At 43.7% G+C, this 21,956-nt stretch overlaps 1 protein-coding gene across 1 annotated transcript in view; it reads right to left on the bottom strand.

Moving 5' to 3' along the window:
* Positions 1-269: 269 nt before the first annotated feature.
* kmt2a (lysine (K)-specific methyltransferase 2A) overlaps positions 270-21,956 on the bottom strand; it is a 30,153-nt gene continuing 8,466 nt past the window's right edge. The window contains exons 2-35 of the mRNA XM_084418935.1: positions 21,693-21,762; positions 17,678-21,033; positions 17,401-17,578; positions 17,093-17,318; positions 16,935-16,996; positions 16,384-16,857; positions 16,035-16,105; positions 13,854-14,090; positions 13,616-13,762; positions 12,841-12,936; positions 12,634-12,754; positions 12,438-12,551; positions 11,886-12,070; positions 11,625-11,798; positions 11,341-11,451; positions 11,178-11,251; positions 10,251-10,459; positions 9,975-10,075; positions 9,728-9,865; positions 9,411-9,569; positions 9,197-9,314; positions 9,028-9,106; positions 8,787-8,947; positions 8,552-8,704; positions 4,002-8,448; positions 3,846-3,914; positions 3,684-3,766; positions 3,430-3,597; positions 3,221-3,295; positions 2,914-3,088; positions 2,648-2,755; positions 2,486-2,569; positions 2,262-2,391; positions 270-2,153 (exon numbers count right to left, since the gene is read on the bottom strand). Of these exons, the coding sequence (XP_084275061.1) occupies positions 1,878-2,153; positions 2,262-2,391; positions 2,486-2,569; positions 2,648-2,755; positions 2,914-3,088; positions 3,221-3,295; positions 3,430-3,597; positions 3,684-3,766; positions 3,846-3,914; positions 4,002-8,448; positions 8,552-8,704; positions 8,787-8,947; positions 9,028-9,106; positions 9,197-9,314; positions 9,411-9,569; positions 9,728-9,865; positions 9,975-10,075; positions 10,251-10,459; positions 11,178-11,251; positions 11,341-11,451; positions 11,625-11,798; positions 11,886-12,070; positions 12,438-12,551; positions 12,634-12,754; positions 12,841-12,936; positions 13,616-13,762; positions 13,854-14,090; positions 16,035-16,105; positions 16,384-16,857; positions 16,935-16,996; positions 17,093-17,318; positions 17,401-17,578; positions 17,678-21,033; positions 21,693-21,762 (12,429 nt within the window). The 3' untranslated portion in view covers positions 270-1,877. The remainder of the gene's footprint in view (positions 2,154-2,261; positions 2,392-2,485; positions 2,570-2,647; positions 2,756-2,913; positions 3,089-3,220; positions 3,296-3,429; positions 3,598-3,683; positions 3,767-3,845; positions 3,915-4,001; positions 8,449-8,551; positions 8,705-8,786; positions 8,948-9,027; positions 9,107-9,196; positions 9,315-9,410; positions 9,570-9,727; positions 9,866-9,974; positions 10,076-10,250; positions 10,460-11,177; positions 11,252-11,340; positions 11,452-11,624; positions 11,799-11,885; positions 12,071-12,437; positions 12,552-12,633; positions 12,755-12,840; positions 12,937-13,615; positions 13,763-13,853; positions 14,091-16,034; positions 16,106-16,383; positions 16,858-16,934; positions 16,997-17,092; positions 17,319-17,400; positions 17,579-17,677; positions 21,034-21,692; positions 21,763-21,956) is intronic.

Consider the following 21,956-nt stretch of genomic DNA (forward strand, 5'->3'; position numbering starts at 1 on the left):
AGTGCCAAGGCAACATGTGTTGAAGAAGACTGGGAAGAAGACTGATCTTCAGTGCACAAGACCGTGAGGAAACAAGAGCCCTCCGCCCTCTCCTCCTCCATATAGTGCTTTACAAGTAGTTTTAAATGGGATAGCCTCTGTGGCAATTCCTTGCTTTACACCAATCTCTAAGAAAATATTTTGATATAACAAAATATATGGAATAAACTTTGGGACTTGTCAGTAGCTAGAATGCTAGAGAAGGATTTCATGCATTTTTTTTTTTTTTGGACATTTTCTCCAAGTTTTGAAAATGCAAAGAGGGCCTTTTATGGGAAGAAGGGCTGTTCTTGCATTTGATTTTAAGGCTGGCATTAAGAAAGGGGAGTCATATCAAACCGATCTGCACTTTGAAAAGCTCACTAAACCTAAACTCTTAATTGAAATAATATTTGAATGTCCGTGCTTGACTTGGGTTCACAATGAGAGCCTCTGGTGGACCGCACTCTGTGGGAACAGTAACTGCTTCAGTCTTTGGAATAGAAAGAAACATTCGGGCTACAAAAAAATAAAATCCAACTAAAAAATATTTTAGAAGACAGCACTATAAAAATGTCTAGACAAAGCATTAGTGTTGTAAATCTATTATTTCCTACAAAAATGTTGATAAAATAAATAATGTTTTATTAAAAATATAAATACCATTGTTAAGTGCTATTTACCAATGAGTGCTTTTTTTTGTCATTTGTATAGAAAAATATACATATTCACATATTCAACGAATTATATTTCTGTCAGTGACAAGACAGAACAAAAATAGTCAAGTTTTAAATTGCCTCATAAAACAAAAAAACAATCTCAATTTCACACAGAACTATGGGCCTAGGGAGAGAAATAAAAATAATAATAATAATAATAATAATATGGTAATAGCATTTGGACTGAGCTAAAACCAATTAAATCTACAAGGTTTCACAAGAAGCCTTGGATCATGCAAATTATACTTTTTTTTTTTTGCAATACATTAAGCTACTTTCTCTCTGAATTACTATAAAAATGTATAGTAAATAAAAGAATGTCATTCCCCCCAGACCTCAGAAATTGCTCTGGTCCATTGGCTGTCAGTCCACCAGGATCTCAACCCAGCAAGCCCCTACAGATCCCAAGCTCTCTGCTGGCCTACTCTTCATATCTCAAACAAGTTTCTTTCAACCACTGACTAAAAGAACATTTACAATCTCGTCTTTCTAAGGACCATTATTCCAGAGACCACTGCTCCCCCTAGTGTTTCCCCTCATCATCTCTCCTCTGAGATAATATTTACAGTCTTTCATACAGAGAATCAGGCCCAGCTTGGCAAGGATGACCATGGATGCTCTGAAGGCTTCAATGTACATTCAAAAAGGGAGAGATGTCTAAACCGGTCAGGCTAAAAAAGGATTATGTATTGTCAATCTAAAAACATTAAATCTTTCCCTTCCAAAATTGCACTTTGGTGTTGAATGGAACGATGCGGCATTTCAGTAATTTGTCGCACTCAATAAGTAAGGGCAGGCCAGACTTGACTTACAAATTTAAAACTGTTCACAATATCCTTCTTCGAAAAAACAAAATGGTAAAATAAAAGATCATATACAAAAGTTAAGAATAAGGGGGCACTAATTTCTTAAATCGGCCATTAATAAAGGGGACATAAGGGCAATCTTCACCATTGTGACTCTGCTCAATTCTCTTTTCTAAAAATTAAACAACTTAAGAGGCACAATTCCATTAACCTTCTGATAACCTGAGCCTGCTTCAGTAAAAAAAACACAAAAAAACCTTTTAAAACGTCTCTTCCCTGGCATTACACACCCTTGATAGCATTTCACAGACGGTATTAGCTTGTGAGTTCGCTTTCAATTGAGGAATTTGCGACACGTCTTTGCCCCGCAGTTGCAAGGCAGCTTATTGCCTGGTTCTTCAATGGGGAACTTGTAATCGTATGTGAGCTCCTCTCCTCTATAGATTTTGCGCATGGCAAAAATGACAATGTGCTTCTGACCGTCAACATTGACCACGCGAGAATAGCAGTTGGGCTCGCAGGAGTGGTTAATGAAACGGGCTGCACTGCCGTGCATAGTGGCATCCACCACCTCGTAGTCATCGATACGAAACATGTAGCAGCCAATGCCCTGTGAAAAATGAAGAAAATCAGAAAAGAAAAATCAATGAGAAACACGGGTGGAGTTGTTTGTTTTAAATGCATTGCACTAATAGATGACCAAGTATTAGATTTCTACCTTGCCATCATAGTACTTCTCCCGGTTGTCAGTGAGGACAGAGCGAATGACATTGCCAGAATACTCAATGACCATCTCTCCAGCGTCAATGTTCTTCCTGCAGAACAGACCTCTTCCGTGTATGGCTGATCTGTAAACAATACATAGGATGAATAAGTATGCAACAAAGATGCATGCTTGTTTTCAATCCAACCATTTTTGGGTTAAATAGAAAGTGTATATACCTGTAGACACCCACAGCTTCCCTTGATGCTTTCTTCAAGTGCCTGAACCTCACAGGCAGTGGCAAGTCCATGCTGGTGGCCCGTCTGTGAAAACACCAGGTGTTTTTATGCTTTAATCCATAACTGAAAAAAGGTTAGAACAGGGTCAGTAAGGTGACTCACCGTGCAGACTTCTGCTGCATCTCCTCCTCATCTTCCTCCTGGGGGTTGTACACAGGAGGCTGACGGTGTTTGGAAGCCAGGAAATTAAACATGTCCAGAACTGATCGCCTGAAATTATGAATTCAAGCAGATAAAAGTCAGTTAGTTTCGAAAAGATTTCACATTCACAACAGTCCTTTGCACAATAGAAAAGGGTAACAAGTAATTCTGTAAAGGTTTAAGATGCTAAGGGATCGGAAACAGACCACCCTGCCCATGACAAATACCTGTGGTACACCTCAGCACGGGCAGATCCATGAGGGTTGACAGGAGGATCTTCTGGCTCCTCAGGTTTATGGAAGCGGAACCTGTAGTTCCGGCAATGCCTAGCTCCATACAACTGCTCCAGTAAAAACACTACAGCATCGTGAACAACACCCAGCATCTTTAACCCATTGACTCCTGAAAAAGAAAAGTGATTTGAAATACAAGATGTATTTCTCACGGGACAGCTTTCAGAACTTGCCAAATTAACATGATCAGTAAAACAAAATATGTGTAATGTTTACAATAAATGCTTTATTATGTTTTTACCATCAAATGAAAGTGCCTTGAGTCTAGCATTGGACCGGGCTTCTTGCACTTTATCTGTTAGGGACTTCCAGGCCTCTGAAACAAAAAAGGATTTTGAAACAGGAAATTAATTTCACAGAAGACTGACTGTAATTATCAAACAAATGAACATTAAAATCCATATCGGGTCTAAACTTCGCATTACACATCATTATCTAGATCTTACTTACCCTCAATACTTTCACAGCGAATTTGAAATCCATCATCACTGCAGATTTCAAATATGAGCCCTTTCTTGGGCTTGTAGTCCAGAGAGGAGTCTCTCCCACTGTCCCTTTGATCAGGTGTTTCCACTGAGAATGCATTAGATCCTTTCCCATCACTCTTACTAGGTAGTCCTGCAAAAAAATGTGACAAATGTATCTGTAACCACTGCAACATTTAACAGAGAGAGAGAGACAGAAAGACCTGATCTTTTACACACCTGCAGTCTTTGGTTTCTCATTATGTGTGTCCATGGTTTTATGTTTAAGAGCAGAGGAATCAGCTGTCATAGTGGCAGAGTCACTGTGAAAGGAAAAAAGGAAAAGAGTTTAATTCAGTCAGATACCTAATTGAAAATTTAAGAATGATTCTTATTGTTTACCTCTTTTTTGAACCAGTTTCATTTGACTGCCCTGTATCCATTGGCTCAGGTGATGAAAGTTCCCGATCACTACAAAAAGACAAAAAGTTAGCACTTTTCAACTTTCTTTTACCACCAACAATAAGCAAGATGCATTATAAAATTTCAGACTCCTACCCTGGAAAACATGATAATTGGATTGCAGATGCGTCAACAGTTGGTGTATCTGACTGAAGTCCTTTGTGTTTCTTTCCACTGCTCTTATCTGGGCTTGGTCGAGGTCTTTTAGCCTTTTGCTTTCCTTTCCCAACAGTTGTAGAGGCTGCTCCAGCAGATAACTTTGAGGATTGTTGCTGATGTGGTGGTCGAGAGATGGGAGAGGTTCGTGAGCTCTGAGTGAGGACGCCAACGACATGACCTTTGTTCAGTTCTTGAGCGATTAGATTAGGGGCAAGAGCAACTTGACCAGCTGAACTGACATTTGGGTCAAGGGTTTTATCTGCCAAGACTCCTTTCTCCACCTGCTGGTTGACAGACATGCTTATGCTTTGGTTTGGGGGGAAAACACAGATGCTACTTGCAATGGACGTCTGGGCAGGATTAGTAAGATGAGACATCATTGGGGTTCCTGAATGAAGAACCATCTGTTGCTCTGGAAGGCTCAGGTTGTGAGGGTTAATAAGGAGGTTACCTATAGATCCTGTGATCTCAGTTGAGCTAATGAGGCCTGGGGCGCTCAGCGATACAGAGCTTGCTCCTAAAAAGTTTCCAGGTGCACTGGAAGGCACCGACACCACATTCAAAACGGACTGAGTTGGGTTGAGCCCTGACACAGTACATGGGAGCAGGTGAGTTGAGGAATCATGTCCCAATATGCCAGACTGAGTTGTGGTTGAAATAGGCATGGGCTGTGGAAGGAGAGTAGGCTCCAAGTACATTACCCCTTGCTTTGGGCGTTTTATGATGTTAGGAATTTTTCTATGAGGTGTCGCAGTTGCAGTTATAGTCCCAAGTTCCATCAGGCCTGTCTGAGCAGGGATTCCTGCAGCAATTTGTGAAGGTGACAAATTTATTATCATATTGGGCGCAACATCAGAAGGAGCAAGTGTGGGTTGAGTCTTTGGACGCGCCTGTTTCTTGCTCTTATGACTCTGAAGACGAGAAATTAGGCGCTTCTTGCCATGTCCAGAGGGGAGCATAGTCGGAGCTGGGGTGATGGAGGAAGCACTAGATACCATAGCAACACTAGGAGCATGATCATGCCTATGTCCTGCTTCTGTCACACCAATATGGGGATCATGGGAAGTGACTCCTATGATGAGGCCTGATGTGGTGCTAGGAATGACTGGCTGGAAACCAGTATGAGAGGTGCCTGTGAATGCATGGATTTGTGGGTGATGAGGTACAGGCACTAAACCTTTGCCGCCAGCAGGAAAAATGGACTGAGAGGTGGAGATGCTACCACTGAGGCCTGTCAAAACAGGGGTACTAGTGTTCATGACACCTGTTGCACTAACAGATGGTGCAATCTGGATCTTTTGGGATACACCATTGGGAAGAGTTTGCAATACATAGAGTGGCTGCAGATGCTGGTTTAACACTATCAGTTTCTCTGGGCCAGGCTTCAATTGAGAGGCGGTAGCTTGAACAGCAGAGCTTGCAATTGGAGTGGGACCTGAGCTAACAGTGGCAGCAGGGATGAACTTCTGACTCTGGAGAGGCAAGGTGGGTGAGCTGGGAAGACCTGGTGTGCTAGTAGTTCTCGTCAGATCTCGGTTTCCAGTCTCTCCCACAGGTTCTACTCCAGGACTTGTGATATGGTCGCCATCGATGCGTGCAGGAATGAAGTGCTCTGGGGTCATGTGACCTTCCGGAACCTGGGAATCAGTACATCTGTCCTGTGGGCTCTTGCTGGATACAGTGGACCCTGTTCTCTGTTTTTTCCCAATTTTCTCGACTCCCGATTCCTCTGTGGCCAGAGCCAACATAGTACGGTCGGGGGTCTCTGAGATCAATGAGCCATGATTTTGATTATTTACGGTGGGACTTCGGGTTGTTAACACAGAGAGGTCTGAGGGCAGCTCAAGAGGAAGACCATATGACTCCTCTACAGCAATGGAGGTGTTCACCCCACTCTCGCCAGGTTCAGCACTGGCCAGTGGCTGAGTGAAATCTTCAAAAAGCATGTCCTTTCTTTGGTTAACATCCACCCCATAACTCTCATCTAAAGAGAATGGTTCAGCAGAAGGAGCTTCTGTCTGCTGTCCCAAAGACTGCATTGAAGGAGTATTGAGCACAAACTCCATAATATCAGAAGGCAGGATGTTACCACAGTCATCACTGTTGTTGTTATCAGAGTCAGACTTGAGGAGATCCGTGGTGAGTGACAACTGAGTTTCAAGGGGGTCTTGTCCTTGTGTTTTCACACTCCCTAATGGAAGACAGTTATCCTTCTGATTTTTACGACCTTCACGACTGTTACCACTTGTGTTATTTTCTGCCTCCTTCCCTGAGTCAATGGTTGATTTCTCTACCCTGCTTTCTCTACCCTTCCTTTTTGTTGAGCTTTTGTGTGTGGACGAAGTAGTAGCTGTGGTTGTGCTGCTAGTGCTTATACTAACGTCACTCTCAGAACCATCGTCCACACCATCCAGCTGGCCAATTTGTTGCAGCTCCAAATTCTTGGTAGCTGTTGATACCTCATCACTGTCATCTTCATGCTCCTTTGCCTGGTCTCTCAAATACCTGTGGATTTGTGACCCTCTTCCCAAACACTGATCAATACCTGCAATAGATGGAAGACCAGAGTTGGGGTTTATTATGGTGCGTGTGAAGTTGTAATAATACGTGTCCTTATTTGAACCAATTCCTCCTTCTTCATCTTCTCCACTGTCTGCTGAAGATGATGTGCTCATATCATCTGCCCCATCGACTTGTCCTTCAGCTGAACGCTTGCTGCTCCCAGTCCGCTTCTTCATGGAGATTTCACCACTTCTGTAGAAGGGTAGGTCTTCTTCACCATACGACCGGACACCGTAGAAAGGGGTTAGCCCAAAGAACATGTTCGATCGAGCACGAGCACTCCGCCTTGGGTATCTGCGTTTTGCTGAACCTGCCGAACCATCACTATCCTCCTCGTGGTGCTTATCGATGCTGCCTTCGTCCTCTAAATTATTGTCCTCCCCATCATCAGCACACTGGTGATCCAACAGATGCTCCTCAGGATCATCTGGGTGGATGTGGCTGTCTGATTCAGAGCTTTCAGAACTTGCAGATGGGGAGAAAACCACTGCTCGGGAGGACCTTCTTTGGGGGCCCTGGTTGCTAGGGGTAACAGAAGTGTAAGTGTTTGTGTTAGGGGATATGCTGACAGCTTTGGTACCATTTGGATCCATTTTCTGAGACAATATAGGCAGCCTCTCAGTTTGTTTCTTCACCACTGGAGTAACCTCTTTGCTTGATTTAGGGTGTACCTGTTGTGGTCTAATACCTCTCTCGCCTCCTGCTTTCGGCTGAATAGCATCCATGGCTGAACTATGCTTTTTCTCAAAGCTAAATCTCTCTTTGGACTTTAATGGTTTCTCCACTTCCTTCTGATCCAATTTATTAACTTCCACTGTACCAGATCCCGTGTTGCTGCTCAGTGCGGTGTCTTTATTGCTAATGTTGTGAGGAGGTGGACCCTGACCTTGTGTTTTGACATTACCGCTTTTAGAGTTGCTGTTGAGAACTGGGTTTCGGTTCTGAGGAGTCTCTTTTCTTTCTTTTGAAACATCCCTGCTCACATTCATTTTGACTTTGGAGTGTTTTTCTTTGGTGCTAGAGGTTCCATGACTAACAGTCACGGCAGCACTTGCCTGGAAGCCACGCTTTATTTCTTCCTCTCCCACCTTGGTACCAGACGACCAGAGAGGCTTCGCAGCTGGGCCAGACGCATAGTCATGAGACTTCCTACTCCCACTTTTGCTGTAAACCGATTGCAGAGACCCAGTCTTTCCTGAGTCTTTTGATGCAGCCATTGATGTCACATTTCCTTCCTTGATTGGATTAGCTTTGTCTTTTGGAAGAGTGGCGAGTGGATGACTGGACATAAAAGTGGCTCCAGCTGGTAGGTCAGTATCTTTAGTGGCTTGTTTCCCTTTCTCGGTTTTTAAACTGCCACTTCCTCTCTGATGTCCTGTCAAAACTGCAGTTCCGAGAGGTGGTGACACTTGATTTACGCTAGCTGGTTGCGATGACTTCAAACTCTCAACATCAGACTGCTTTTTGGATGCCTCTCTATTACAATCTATTCTTTCAATGAAACCAAAACCGATTCGACGCTGTGCTCCGCTGTTTACTGAATTTGCCTCTCGATTGTGAGATCTCTCTCCAGATGGTACTCTTCCTTTCTCTGTGTCCCTGGGTAAAGGTTCCTTAGAGGTTGAGGACAGGGAAGGGGCAGATGAATTGCCTGTCTGAATGGATCCTGTGCCTCCCTGTGGAGGGGAGAAAAGCTTTTGCCTAGGTTGTTGAGTGGAGATGGAGGAAGTGCTGTGTCGACGAGATCCGATGCTTCGTAGACTGGAGTTCAGCAGAGGGTCCCCCACAGTCACAATCTCATGGGCTAAACTACTAAAACCATCTAAAGGGGAGAAAATACATTGAACAACGTTTAAAAAAAAAAAAAAAAACTTTTTTAATAAAGGAGATAAAGCAATATAAATACTGTATATAGTAACTCCTACCTGGGGAGGGAAGTGGTCTGGTTGAGGGAGAACGATTACATGGTGGGTAGCTGGGGTGTCTGTTCCTAAAATAAACCCTTTGTTTCGGTGTGGAAGGCACATTTGATGGTTTTATGGAATCTGTGGGTCCAGGCAAAGCAGCATCCACTTCAGCTGAAATGTTTAATAAGTATCAGTTTTTCAAACGCCAACAAAATGACTCAATGAGGACTATAATAAATCTAAATCTACTTACATGAAACAGGTGGAGGACTATGAGCAACTGTGTGGTTCTCCTCTTGAGCTACTGTGTTGTTATTGAACGTTTCGGTCATCGTGGGGCGGCACACTAAAATTCTACATTTATAAACGCATCGCTTACGGGCATCTAGAGTGCTCCAGTAGACCCTTGAGCATCTGTGTAAATAGATCAAATGGTCATTTCATTTTATATCTTATGTTTACTGAAATACAACACTGTAATTTCAAAGACTTACTGGTATCCCACAGGAAACAGCTTCCTCTCACAATCTGACAGTTCAGTTAGCATACCAAGACAGTCAATGGTCATAGACCCTGACCAAAACAAAAGTGAGATTTCACTTTGATGTAGAGCGCTTTGTTTATTAGTTATCAATAGCAAGCACAGTGCAAAGACATACATACCTATCATCATGTGGATATTATCTGGTTCAAGCCCATTAACAAATTTTTTTCTCAGACTGATTCCCTCAAAGTCCACAACGACCCTTCGAGTCACTTCAAAGCCAGACTCTGGCACCGCCTTTAAAAAAAGGTTTATTATTTATAATAAATTCAACACTTCACAACAAATATACAAAACCATAATTTGCTTACTGATGCATGCATGATTCCTTACCTCGCCCTTTATAAGATCTCTGTGATGCTGACAGTAAACCTTCTTGTCCTCTAAAAAGGCACACTGCTTCTGACGTGCACACATGAAATGGTAGTTGTTGGTACAGGAGGTCAGACAACAACTCACCGTAGCTCCGGGTTTGTGACAGTTCTCACATTGCTGAAAAAGCAAAGCATAATGCAATCTGTTTTTGGGTGGGGAAAGATTTTTTGCCTATAGCCTTTTTAGTAGGCTTATTCGGCAACAAAATTACATAAATGTGTATTATGGCACTGTAACTCAATCAAAGCCATGTGTCGTGTTTGTTAATCGTGTACCAGCTGTTTGCCACGGCCGACTGCCATGTGGACATTTTTGAGAGCACCGTCAACATCCTCAAACACCTCTGCTGACCACAGTGCACAGTTCACATGGGCCCACTCATTCTGGCCAATATAAAGCAGTCTCCCACAGTCCTAGAAAACAGATTACCCAAAGTCTTACAAATCAAAATTAAAATACAGTATAATTAAAAATCCATATCTATACATGCTAATGTATTCTTTTTGGTTGGTGATTACTCACGTTTGTGTTCTCATCTCCATAATTCAGACAAAGCGCACACTGTCTATTGTCACCAACACCAGGAGGAGGGGGAATCACAGGGCTGTCTTCCGGGCTGTGGTCTGAAATCAAAAGAAATATTCCTGTGTTACTTATCTACATACACTTTAACTTAGTTTGAACTGAAAAATAATCAGAATGAAATAGAATGTAGTTATTTGCCTCCTAACAGTATGTACCACACAAGTAGTTCCTTTAAATGTTAGCTTTTATAGTGCTTTAAAGCAACTTTCTCACCATGGATAAGCATGGGGGGTGGAGGAGGAGGAGGTGGTGTGGGGGCCATCAGGGAATTGGGTTCTCCTGGGGCTTTAGGATGGGGAGCTGGGATGATCTTTTTCATGAGCACAGGCTGCTCAGCCCTGGCTATCTCCTCCCTCTCCTGCCACTGGGCATAGTTGTGATCCAAAGAAGGGGGCAGAACAGCATTGGGAAGCAGTCCACTACTGCAAAGATACAACACTGTCTTGTTAGTCATGTCTTTGTTACACAACATTGTTAAATTACCTAACATATGAACAACTCTATGTTTTTACAGTAGTACCCTTTAAAAATGTTCAATGTCACATAAATATACACTAAATTGCCTAGGTGCTCAACGGCAGTGAGAGGAGGAAAGTATGCAATAGAAAGAAAAGTGGCAAAGGGCAAATAACAATAAATAAAAAGACAAAGTTAATATAATAATTGCAAAATTAAATAATATAAACATTGTTCTCATTAAAGACACTTTTCAAAATCAGGCATGCGCGCGCACACACACACACAACCTTTGCACTCTTAATAATTCATGGTAACAAATGAAGTATACAAACATGCAAACCAAATGCCAACCACAAGACTTGTCAAAGCACCCATGTGAAATGTGACACTGCCTGTCGACCTCAAACAATGGAACTAGACCATACAGGCTGCATTCCCTATGGAAAGGTGATAGTTCTGCTCCAGAAGAGAGCAAAGAATAGACAGACACTCGACAGTGAGGTTGTTTTCGATGCTCATACTAGCTTAACTGGTCCCACTATTCACCAAACTAAACAGTTTGTTCCTGAATTTAGTTCTGAAAATTGTTTCTGACCAAAGAATTTAAATAGAATGATTCAAAGTCAAAATGTAGAATCAAACAAATTGAAACAAATCATTAGATGCATGGGAAAGACTCACTTAGAAGAGACTTTGCACGTCTCCCAGAATTTGGACTCCTTCACCTTGTACCATGGAAAGATTCGGTCCATTTGCTGTAACACATAACAGTGACATCAGAAACAATAATGTAGGACTGCAAGATGTTCCCTTGTCAGAATTGTGTCCACCAGCTTTTCCTCACCAAGATAAAAAAAGACTTGAGCATGCTGTTGGCTTTCCTGCTCTCTAGCTGACCTCCGTCTGAATTGAAGGCTGTCTGGATGATTTTCACAATGTCATCACTGAACTCCAGCTGAAAGAGAGGAGCAGAAATTGACACCTGGCCTTCACATGTATTTGACCGGTATATGAACCCTGCTGCATTAGAGGCTCAAAAGGCAGCAGGTAATATTTCAAAGAGGAATAGAAAGATAAAAGCTTTTTGCTTTAAAGTGTTTCAAAAAGGACATATTTATAAACTCTTACCACTGATTTATAGCATCCAGAATCCATTTTCTTCTCCACAGACTCCAAATCGAGAGGCAAATCATTTGGTGGAGAGACCTCCGTCAGCACAGGGGGGTCAGGGCCCTCTGGGGAACGGCGTGAGGGAAGGCTCTCTTCTGTCTCTGGGTTCAACTCAGGTGGCTTCATAACCGCCTGAGACAAAGAAGATAGTGCCATCACTAAGTTTGGTGGTGAAAACATAGCTGGTGAGAACTTCTAGGATTGGAGATGGCAATTCACCTGTCTGTAGCGAAGCAAGTGCGTAGATGTACGGGAGTTGAGCAGGGAGGTGAGAACTTGCCGCATGGACTTCTGAATTTCTTTCTCCAAGACGGCCCGCCACTCAGCGGGATGGGGCTCAGTGCAGTTTGTGCAGGTGTAGACCACACTCTCAGGCAGGTTAGACAAGAGCTCATACATATCATCTAAATATATAAAGAGAAAGATTACCTATATAGTGCTGTATTACAGAAACACCCAAAATCTAGAATGCTACCTTATCTTTAATAACCATAGCCATGTTAGAACTGATCAGATCTTAACTAAATACTTACACTACCATTCAAAAGTTGTGGTCGGTCTGTTAAATGTTTTTTAAAAAAAGTCTCCTTAAGGCTGCATTTATTTGACCAAAACTACAGTAAAAACAGTAATATTGTGAGAAATTTTCAATTTTAATATATATTTTTAATATTTTAACATTAAAGCTGAAGCAACCACTTTTATTAGTTGAATGTCATGGTGTAATGCCACAAGACAGATAAGAGATGTTGAGAATAATAGATGATTCACCGGTTAAACTTTCACATTTGGCATGGACCCAGCAATCACACTTCCTGCACTTCATCATTTTGCTATCACAGTCATCGTCATCATAGCACTTATTACAGAGTGGGCAGAAGTTGCCTGGGAGAAGAAAAACATTGATTACACAGTTAAGTGATAGTTTAGAAACATACAATAAACATCCAGGATGTATAGCACTGACCTTTAGCTAAGACTTTGGCACAGTCATGACACAAAGAGAAATCATGTGACCACTGGGCATCCCAGGCCTTCCCTGGTTTGGTGGCTCCACAACTCTTGCAGCACACACACTTGGTGCAAATCTGTGGCAGAAGGAAAAATAATTATGGGAGAATGTAGCAAAAATAACAGATGTTACAGACATCTAGGATTGAGAGTGTGTAAGTACCCAGACTCTTTTCTTCTTGGTGGGTCTGGTAGGGTGGTTGGGTCCCAGGCACTCAGGGTGATAGCTGTTTCGGCACTTGTCACACTCCAGTAGCTGCTAGATGATGGAAATAATAAAATGTTTAGTTCTGATTCCATCAAGGTATTAAGCATTAGTCATTTCTGAAGGTTTTGGGAGTGGCTAGGGGCTCAGTTATTACATTTATCGAAAGGAAATGATCATTCCAGTGAGATGACATGTATTTTTTACTTTTCATTAGAAAATACCAAATGAAGACATTCATCGTTGATCCGAGCGGACTCATGCTTTGAGTATTCAACTTTTTTATTCATCTTTAACCATTACATCAGAATGTTACAACCTTTTTAGATCTGATGGTCATATAACGTAGCATTGTGTGAAATAAACTCTTTAAGAATAATATCAATCTGTCTTATTCTGTTTACAGTAGTGTGTTAAAAAAAAGATTCCATTAAATCTGGATGTTTTAAAACTTTCCTCCCTCTGTTCCAAAAGTGTCTTTTAAAAATCCCTTCTGTTGATATTGGAAGCACTTTATTATTCCCATGATCAGAGACTCTGAAATACTACATTTTCTACTTTAGGAGAAAGCTTTGAAACAAATACCTGCCATTGAGTTACTTGCATAGTAATTCTTCTATTAGTCTTATTTAAATTTTACCTTTTTTGTAATGCATTTTTGCAGACATAGCTAGATTCTAAAGCATCTTTGATCTATATCGTGACAAAAATGTAAATTAATATAAAGTCTTACTTTTGTTTTCTGATACTTCCGACCACAGACATGGCAAAAGCGGCACCGACGACAACACCAGTTCTCCCACTGTTCCTCATGGGGGCGTTCTGTCTCCCCCAAGCAGAAGAGGTGGAAGGGTTCACAGCACACCTGGCAGAAAACAAACTGAAGAAGACAAACCATAAGAACACATCTCATAATTTTTTTTTTTGCCTTCAATTCATGAGACTGGAATTACAAACAAAAGACAGCCCACCTCTACATTACCGCTGCTGGCACAAAGAAAGCACACCACCGGCGGGGTGATTGGCACAGAGGTGAGAATGCTGAGCCCACCCATCTCCCACACATTCTCAATGTCATAGTCCTCCTTGAAATCAACTCTGATTCGATGCACTCCATCGCAGGGCGCTTTCTGCTTGGCGGTGCCCCCAGGCGAAGGAGTGCTCTGGGAGTTTAAAGTACTGCTGTCTAGTTTGGGTATCTGTTTCTCCTGTAAACAATGCCATTTATATTACATTGGGACATATGCAAGATGCTTTTACCCAAAGTGACTTAGGCTCAATCCCAATTCACCCCTTGCCCCTACCCCTTGGCCCTAGCCCTCTGTTTTGCGCGTTCCCGTGAAGGGGTAGGGTTGTCTCAATTCTCCTTTGGTTGGAGGGGTAGGGGTAAGGGGAAGGGCCAGATAGCCCTTGAAACGAAGATTTTTCGGGACCACACTTCAAACGAAGGGGTATGAGAAATGTACCTGCATACACCGGCTACAGAGGCAACATGACTGCCAATAATCATTTTCTTTGTCACATTCAATCTTGTGTTCATATTTACGGTCATGTTCTTCAAAGAAACGGTTGCAAAAAAACCCGCTAAAGTTCGTTAACAATATGACGCGTGTAAAAAGCAGTTTGAAGTGAAGAGGACGCGCGAATGAGGCGAATTCTCATCCACCGGCGCGGTGCTAAACGCCTCATTCGCGCCGCAAGACCTCCAGACGCGCTTAAACGCGTCTTAACATTGAAATCACTCGCGCCAGCCGCTCTATTCGCGTTTGGTGTGAACGCGGCAGCATTAGGCGTCGAAGATATCGTCATCTCCGTTGTTTTCTGCGAACTTCAGAAGAAAAATGCAAAAAATAGCTGTAACTCACGCAAGACTACAGCTGACGACGGCATCTTGGAAGTTTGTGATAAACATTGGCGCATCTCCTGTGACGTAGGCGCTATATATATAGCGACGACATATAATGAAACGGTGTAGTAGTGGTGTCCCATTTCTTAGGGGAATATTTTCACCCCTACGCCTTGACACTCTGTTTCAAGGGGCAAGGGTAAGGGGTAGGCGAAGGGTTAGGGGTAGGCGAAGGGGTATAAAATAGAATTGGGATTGGGCCTTAGTGTATTAAAGGTGCATTTTGTCAGTATGTGCATCCCCTGGGAATTGAACCTTTGACCTTGGCATCATTTGTGACCCGTGCTGGCAAAACAAGTCACAATGAGCAAATTTTCTAAAATGAGTTATTTTCACACTCTCTTCCTTCAAATAATGTATGATTTGTTGGAATCAGACAAAAAAGTACTGAGCTACACCTGTTTGACGTCGATAGAGTCCGCAAAGTCAGTTTTGAGAAAAATCAAGTTTAAGTTTTCTGAAGGTTCCAAAACAAAAATCACCTAGCAACCATATCTTAAAATCCCTGGTAATAACACCAAATTTGGCACACACCAAGTCAAAACCACATATTTCCTATATATCTATAGCGTTATTATAGAATATATTCAACTTTTTTTCCCATGATACCACAATTGTTTGATTAACATTAATGTTAATGTAATGTAATGTAAAAGAGACAGCCTTTATATTAAAACCTACTTAATCGCACGGATCTAAAATAATGTTACACATCAGATGTTTTTCCCCAACAGATAACCAAACATTCACCCAAGACACAACAGATAATGTCTGTGTGAATACTCGCCAAGACAGATGTTTTGAAATACTGTAATTCTGTGTATGTGTGTATATCGGGACCGCGCGCTGTCTATGGCGCGTCTTTGTGCATATGCGTCGGATCTGTCAGTCAGAGCGAGTAAGAGTTTTTCATGGACAAAGGAAAGGTACTACTCTCAGAAAACATACAAATAAAGATATTTTTAGATGTTTAATTGCTATTTGGAGCACTGGGATCGCTAGACGAGGGCTCATTGAACTACTTTTTGTGAAAACCTGTAGCTCGAAATTATCCTGTGTGCATTCCGACTCCTTCTGCCAGCACGGGTCACATTTGTGCTATGAATCTGAATCTCAGGATTATCAACATCACAAAGAAAATCAACCACTATTCATAGGGGGAAGAGGCAAGAGACAAAACTGTTTTCGCAAAAAGAGTTTATGACATTAAAAAAAGAATACAAATCTGTCTGCAAGATCTGCTTACCTTTTCTTTTGGTTTAGGCTTGAGTGATTGAACACATCGAGAGGTCTGTTTCTTTAGCTTTGCTTCGGATGCTAAAAGATGACATGACCATAAAACAAAAACATTAAGGCTATGTTAAGTCAGGGGTGTCCAATCCTGCTCATGGAAGGCCATCTTCCTGAAAAATTTAGCTACAACAGACCGGCCTGGAAATTTCTGGTGATCCAGACCCTGATTAGCTGATTCAGGTGTTTAATTATTGCTGGAGCTAAACTCAGCTGGAAGGTGACCCTCCAGGAGCAGGAATGGACACCCTCTGTGTTAAGTTAGCAATATTAGTATTAGTTCGTAAATATTCTCATCTCTTTACCTGGGTCTGCTGCAGAGCTGGATTGACTTTGTTGCTGAGATTTCTTCTTGGGCTCAGTGGGCTGGGACTTTGCAAGACCGTCCTTTTTTGCTGGCATTTGGCTTTGCTGCTGCAAGGACTGCTGGGACTGTGCTGGTGGGGAAGATGGGGCAGCGTGCAGGGAGGTGGGTGAAAAACTGGGCTGCTTCCGATCCTTTCTAAAGGCTGAGCTCAAAGGGGTCTGAGATTGCTTGGGGTCGTCAGAAGCACTAAAGAGCAGAAGGTCCTTTGGGGAGACAGCTGGTGAAGATGGTGATGAAGGTTGCGTTTGCTTTTGTTTGTCCTCTCCCTGTGCAGGTGGTGGAGTTTCACTTTTCTTATGGGGAGGGTCATCCTTTGGAGGGGGGCCTGGCTTGGGGCTTGATTCAGAACACTGGGATTTATGATGGGAATCCTTTTTTTCAGTCAATTTATTCCTCCTCTTGTCCTTTTTACCTGAATTCAATGCAAACAGACAATTAATTGAAATATAAGAGCATCTCTGACTTATAAGGTATTCTGAGAAAACAGACCTTTTGCCTGCTTCTGAAGAAACTTTGACGGCATCCACTGCAAGTTCTGACACTTTCGTACTCTGTGATGACAAACACAAATGTTTACAGGCAATTTTAGGGTGCAAAGGTTCAGAAACCCACAATTTATTATATTTATAACAAAATTTCACACTCACTTGCAACACTGCTTTTTAATATTGCGGCCCCCAAATTTGGGCTTATCCAGGCAGTTGGTGCAGACCCCACAGTCATTTGGGACTTGGCAGCCTGGACACTGCCCGCAGCGTCGAGAGCGCCGGCCCTTTCTGGGTGGGGCCTCATGGACAGTTTTCTGCCTCGTTACTGGCTTAATAGGAGGTGTGGGTGGCTCCGCCTCCTCTGATCCCGCCACTGATGATTTGTCTATTCAAATATATCATTAAAGATTTAAAAACAATGTCACTTTTTTCAACAAAATCAAACTAGTTCTAAGATGTTTTCTCACCATCATTTCCCATGGAAGACAAGATCTTTTCTCTCTCCTCCCATGGCAAGGCACTAAGGGTAGGCATATCATCTGGGAACACAGCACGATTGCGACCCAGAGCTACAGCTGCACGACGACACACATGCTTAATGCGTGGACCACGGACTGACGTCTCAGAGGAGTCACTCTCTTGACCCTGGACAGGACAAACAAATGGAAATGACCTTTTGAGCATTTAAGAAAAACAACCTAGGAACATTTTCCAAAGAAAAGGTGACAAGAAAAGAGGACAAACCGGTAATTTGGGTTGATCTGCAGGTTGTAAATCTCTCTTCTCTAACTTATTGAGCTGAGCTTTAGCTTTTTTCAGCAGTCCTGCAACGCGCCTGTCTGTGACTGGCTGTTTCTCAGCACGAGCTAACACGGAGCCCAGAGATGTGGTTGCAGGGGGTTTTCCCATCTGCCCCGCTTGGGTAAGAGCACTCAATTTCTCCTTGTCCTTCTCCCTCTCTACTCCCTCCGCTTCAATCTTCTCTGAAGGTCTGCCTTTTTTGGCCAGACGACCCTTGGATGACAAGGCCCCAACAGGTTGAACTGCTGCAGAGTCGCTTGGGGAGGCCTCTGCACCAGAGTCAACTGTGACTGACTTCTTTCGACCCGGTGTCCTTTTATGGGTGAGAGACTCTTCAATGTCCCTGGCCTCCACCGCAAATAGGCTGGATGTAGAATTGGGGGAAGTCTCTGATGGAAGGCTTTTCCCCCTTTTATCCCAGTCTTTCCCTACATCTCTTTTGTTTTCCTTTTCACGCTCTCTACTCTTCTCCGTCTCCCTGTCCTTCTCCTTTGTACCCGTGTCTCTAGTAGCAGAAACACTTCGGTCCCTTCCTGCTTTTCCAGTACCCCCACCTGATCCTTGAGGACTGGGGGTAAAAAGAGGGAAGAGCTGTGGAGATGAAGCAGAACTCCCACTCACACCGAGACCTCCTGCTGCTCGCCGCCCATCGGAAACTCCGTGGCTTGTAAGACCAATAGAGCCTGAAGGGAAGCCGCTGAAAGAAGCTTGAGTTAAGGCACTGGCTGCAAGTGCACTGACTGCGACTCCAGGCAATGGGCTCGAATTTCCAGCCACGCTTAAGGGAACAGAACTGCTAATCATGGATTGTTCAGAGGCCTTCCCTGTTTGAACTCCTGACTGACTGCTCCTGGTAGTCATTGAGTGTGAAGGTGACCTGGGTTGTCCACGTGAGAATCTAGACCCCTTTCTCTTTTTGTTTGACGTTGGTGAGACCTGAAGGGGAGACAGAGAGCCAGGGCTGCTCCCTGAGGAGGATGGGAGGGTGACAGACTCAAAGATGCGGGAATGAGCCGGACTCGGGGTGAAGAAAGGGGGACGTAGTAGTGGGCTGCGCTTTTGGTGTGGCGTTTCAATCCGTGATGAGGGATGCGGGTGGTGATTGTGGTGAGGATGATGATGCAGGGGGGAGAAAAGTCTGGTACCTGTCCCAGCTGTGCCACCAGGTGCTGGGAATCCTCCTGGTGCAACACCACCTCCACCAGGCCCTGGTGGCAAGAGTCCCACATCTTCAGCGGTCAGTGGAGGAGGACGAAAGTTGTCGAAAGTTGGCTTGCGGATAAGGCCCTCCTTTGCATACTTGGCAGAGGAGAAGTACTTATTTTCTGCACATGACAAAGACGTCCAGCGGAAAGTGGGCTCTCGTAGTATGGAGCGACGCTTGTCATGAGAGCTGGAAAGTATTGGAGGGGTGGGCAGAAAAGGGGCAATGGAATGTGACATCATCCACGGAGAATGGGAGTGATGCTCAGATGCACTGGATGAAGCTGCCTGGGGAGGCTGAGAAGGGCTGAGAAGAGGAGGAGGTGGTGGGGAAGAGGACAACGATGCAGTGGAAGAGGCTTGTTGAGATCCAGCTTGTGAAACCCCTGGGACTGGGCTGATGATGACCTGTTTCCTTCCACCTATCAGGCTGCCCCTACCACGTGCCACTAAAGCACCCCTCCGATGACTCTGAGTTTTGCGACCCCGTCTGCTGTGCTCCATCAACACAACATGGTCTGGCTCCGGCTCTGATGGTGGTGAGGGTGGGTGCGAGGTGTGGTGCATGCTGGCCTCCGTCTCTCCCTGAGAGGCAGGGGAATGATCGCCCTCTTCCGAAAGGGCCTGGGTGCCCTCAGAGGCCTGGGAATCACAGGAGGAGTCATCAAGACTAGGGCTGCTGGAGCGAGACGACTCACCAGAAGAGAGCTGAGAGGAATGCTGCGAAACAGCGCTGGAGCCACAGGATGCAGCACTGCTACTGAAGCGCCCATTGCTAGTGCTATTGTTGCAGCTGCTGTTAAGGAGACTAGCTGCAATGGCAGTGGCACTGCCAGTTTGGACAGGAGGTGGTGGAGGAAGGAGAGAGTCAACAGCAGGTCCAGCCCCGGGTGTGGCAGTGGTTCCACTTGTGACAGGAGCTGTGGAAACCAGAGCTGGGGAGGGTGATGCTATGGGTTGAGGTGCTGGGGCAGATGCTGCTGTGTCCAATCGAGCAATTTTCATGTGTGTTGGTGGAGTACTGAAACTGCCTTCATCCTCGATAAACCGTTTTGGAGTCTTGATGATGCGCAAGGACACTGTGCTCACAACAGGCATGATAAACTGCCTGATGTTTGTTAGCTGCGTTCGCCTCCTGTGCTTCCCAACCTCAGGATTGGCAGCTCCCTGGGTGCCAATAGCTTCTTTTGCCAATAGTTTCTTCTTCTGGGCCCCTTTCTTTGCCCGCTGCAGCAGCTGCTTTGCAATAGTGGCATCAGTGCGTTTGGAGGGAGGGACGACCCGCACAGGATTGATATGGCGAGGGCTTTGACGTAACCCTAACGGCCTCCCGAGTTTAGTTGGAGTCATTGGGTTGACTGTTGTAGAGGAGTCATGGGGATCTGGGCTAGTGCATTCATCAGCAGGATGAGAAGCCCTTAGCTTAAGATCATGTGGAGAGCAGGCACCCAAATCTTGTTCCCGACGAACCCTGAAGGCCTTATGTTTGGCAGTCCCAGATGCTGTGGTAGACATCTCTAGGACCGAGGCGGCGTTAGCAGCCTGAGCAGCAGCGGCAGCAGCCTCAGCTTTGAGGCGCTCAGCAGAAGGCGGCCTGCCCCGTCTCCGTCTTTGCACACCAGGAACTGGGACACTCTTCTTCACAATGGCCTTCAGCTTAGACTTCAGAGGGCTCAGTTTGATATCCCGCAGTCTTTTTGGTTTGGACATCTTGGACTCTCGGCTGATTTTGAGAAGCTTAGCCTCAGAACCCTGATGGTGCCCAGACCCAAGCGGAGTTTGCCTTTTCTCCTTGTCTTCGTCCTCCACACCATCCTTGCGATGTGCAGGACTGGAGCTGCACTCCAATGCTGTGTCATTACCATCTTCAGGCAGCGCATGGCCACTCTGTTGCCAGCTCCTCTGGCTGGCAGAAGCAGGAGGGCGGCCTCTTTTTTTTTCTCCAGTGCCAGGAGGCCTCCCTGGTGGTCGTTTTACCTTCTCTGTAGGAGCTGTGGCGACAGGCAAAGGAGCTGTCTCAATACCAGTGGCAAACCTTTGTGCAGCTAGAGACCTAGGAGGACGTCCTCTAGGCTTCTTTTCCGGTGTAACTGGACCTGACAGAAAGAAAAAGAAAAAGAAAAAACTCCATTAACAAGCACAACATTTCTTTACACTTAAAAGCATCTCAATTACAATTGAGCAAAATAGCAAGTTAGACCATAGGAGGTTCCAATTAAATTTTTTTTATTAAAATTATTTTACAACACATTTGGAGAAAAAAAATATTAGGGGTGTAACAATATACATTGTTATATTTAGATATTGCAATAAAAATGCGACAATACATATTGTTGATGTAGACAATACGATTTGCGATATAACGTTAGTTTTATCCAAGGTTCAGTTTATTGTATTTACTATTTATATGGTATAATTCACCAATTTTTTTTTATTCTGACATCATATACTCACCCTGTTTCAAACCTGAAATATTTTCGTTTAACTTTTTTATTAAACCTGAGAGATTTGTATCCCTTCATTTAAAGTCAATTCCTCTAAAACTTAAGATCAAAAAAATTTCATAAAGCCATCGTAAAAATAATCAATCGACTGGTCTAATCCAAATCCAAGTCTTCTGAAGAGACACGATGGCTTTATATGATGAAAAGATATACAACGCACATACTGTAAGTAAACACGGATGTTTCGTAACATGAGTGTATTGTTACACTCCTAAAGAATACACAATTAAGAGATTTAAGAGATAGTTTACCTATTGACGTCCTTCCTGGGCTGTGTATTCTTCTGTTGTCACTGACTGTGGTAAAGCCTCCAAATTCCTCCTAAAGAAAAGAAAATTGACAAAAAATTATTCAGTGAACTCAGTGGTTCAGGGGCGTCAGTTTTTCAGTCAGATTTAACCCGAAGAGATTTAGTTTTCAAAATTTGTGTCCACAAAACCAAAGTGGCTATTGTCTAAAAAGAGTCATTCAGTTTTCATGACTGAGAAAATGGCAAGAGACCACACATTATGTTA

Source organism: Rutilus rutilus, assembly GCF_951802725.1.
Source record: "Rutilus rutilus genome assembly, chromosome: 9".
Lineage (NCBI taxonomy): Eukaryota > Metazoa > Chordata > Actinopteri > Cypriniformes > Leuciscidae > Rutilus > Rutilus rutilus.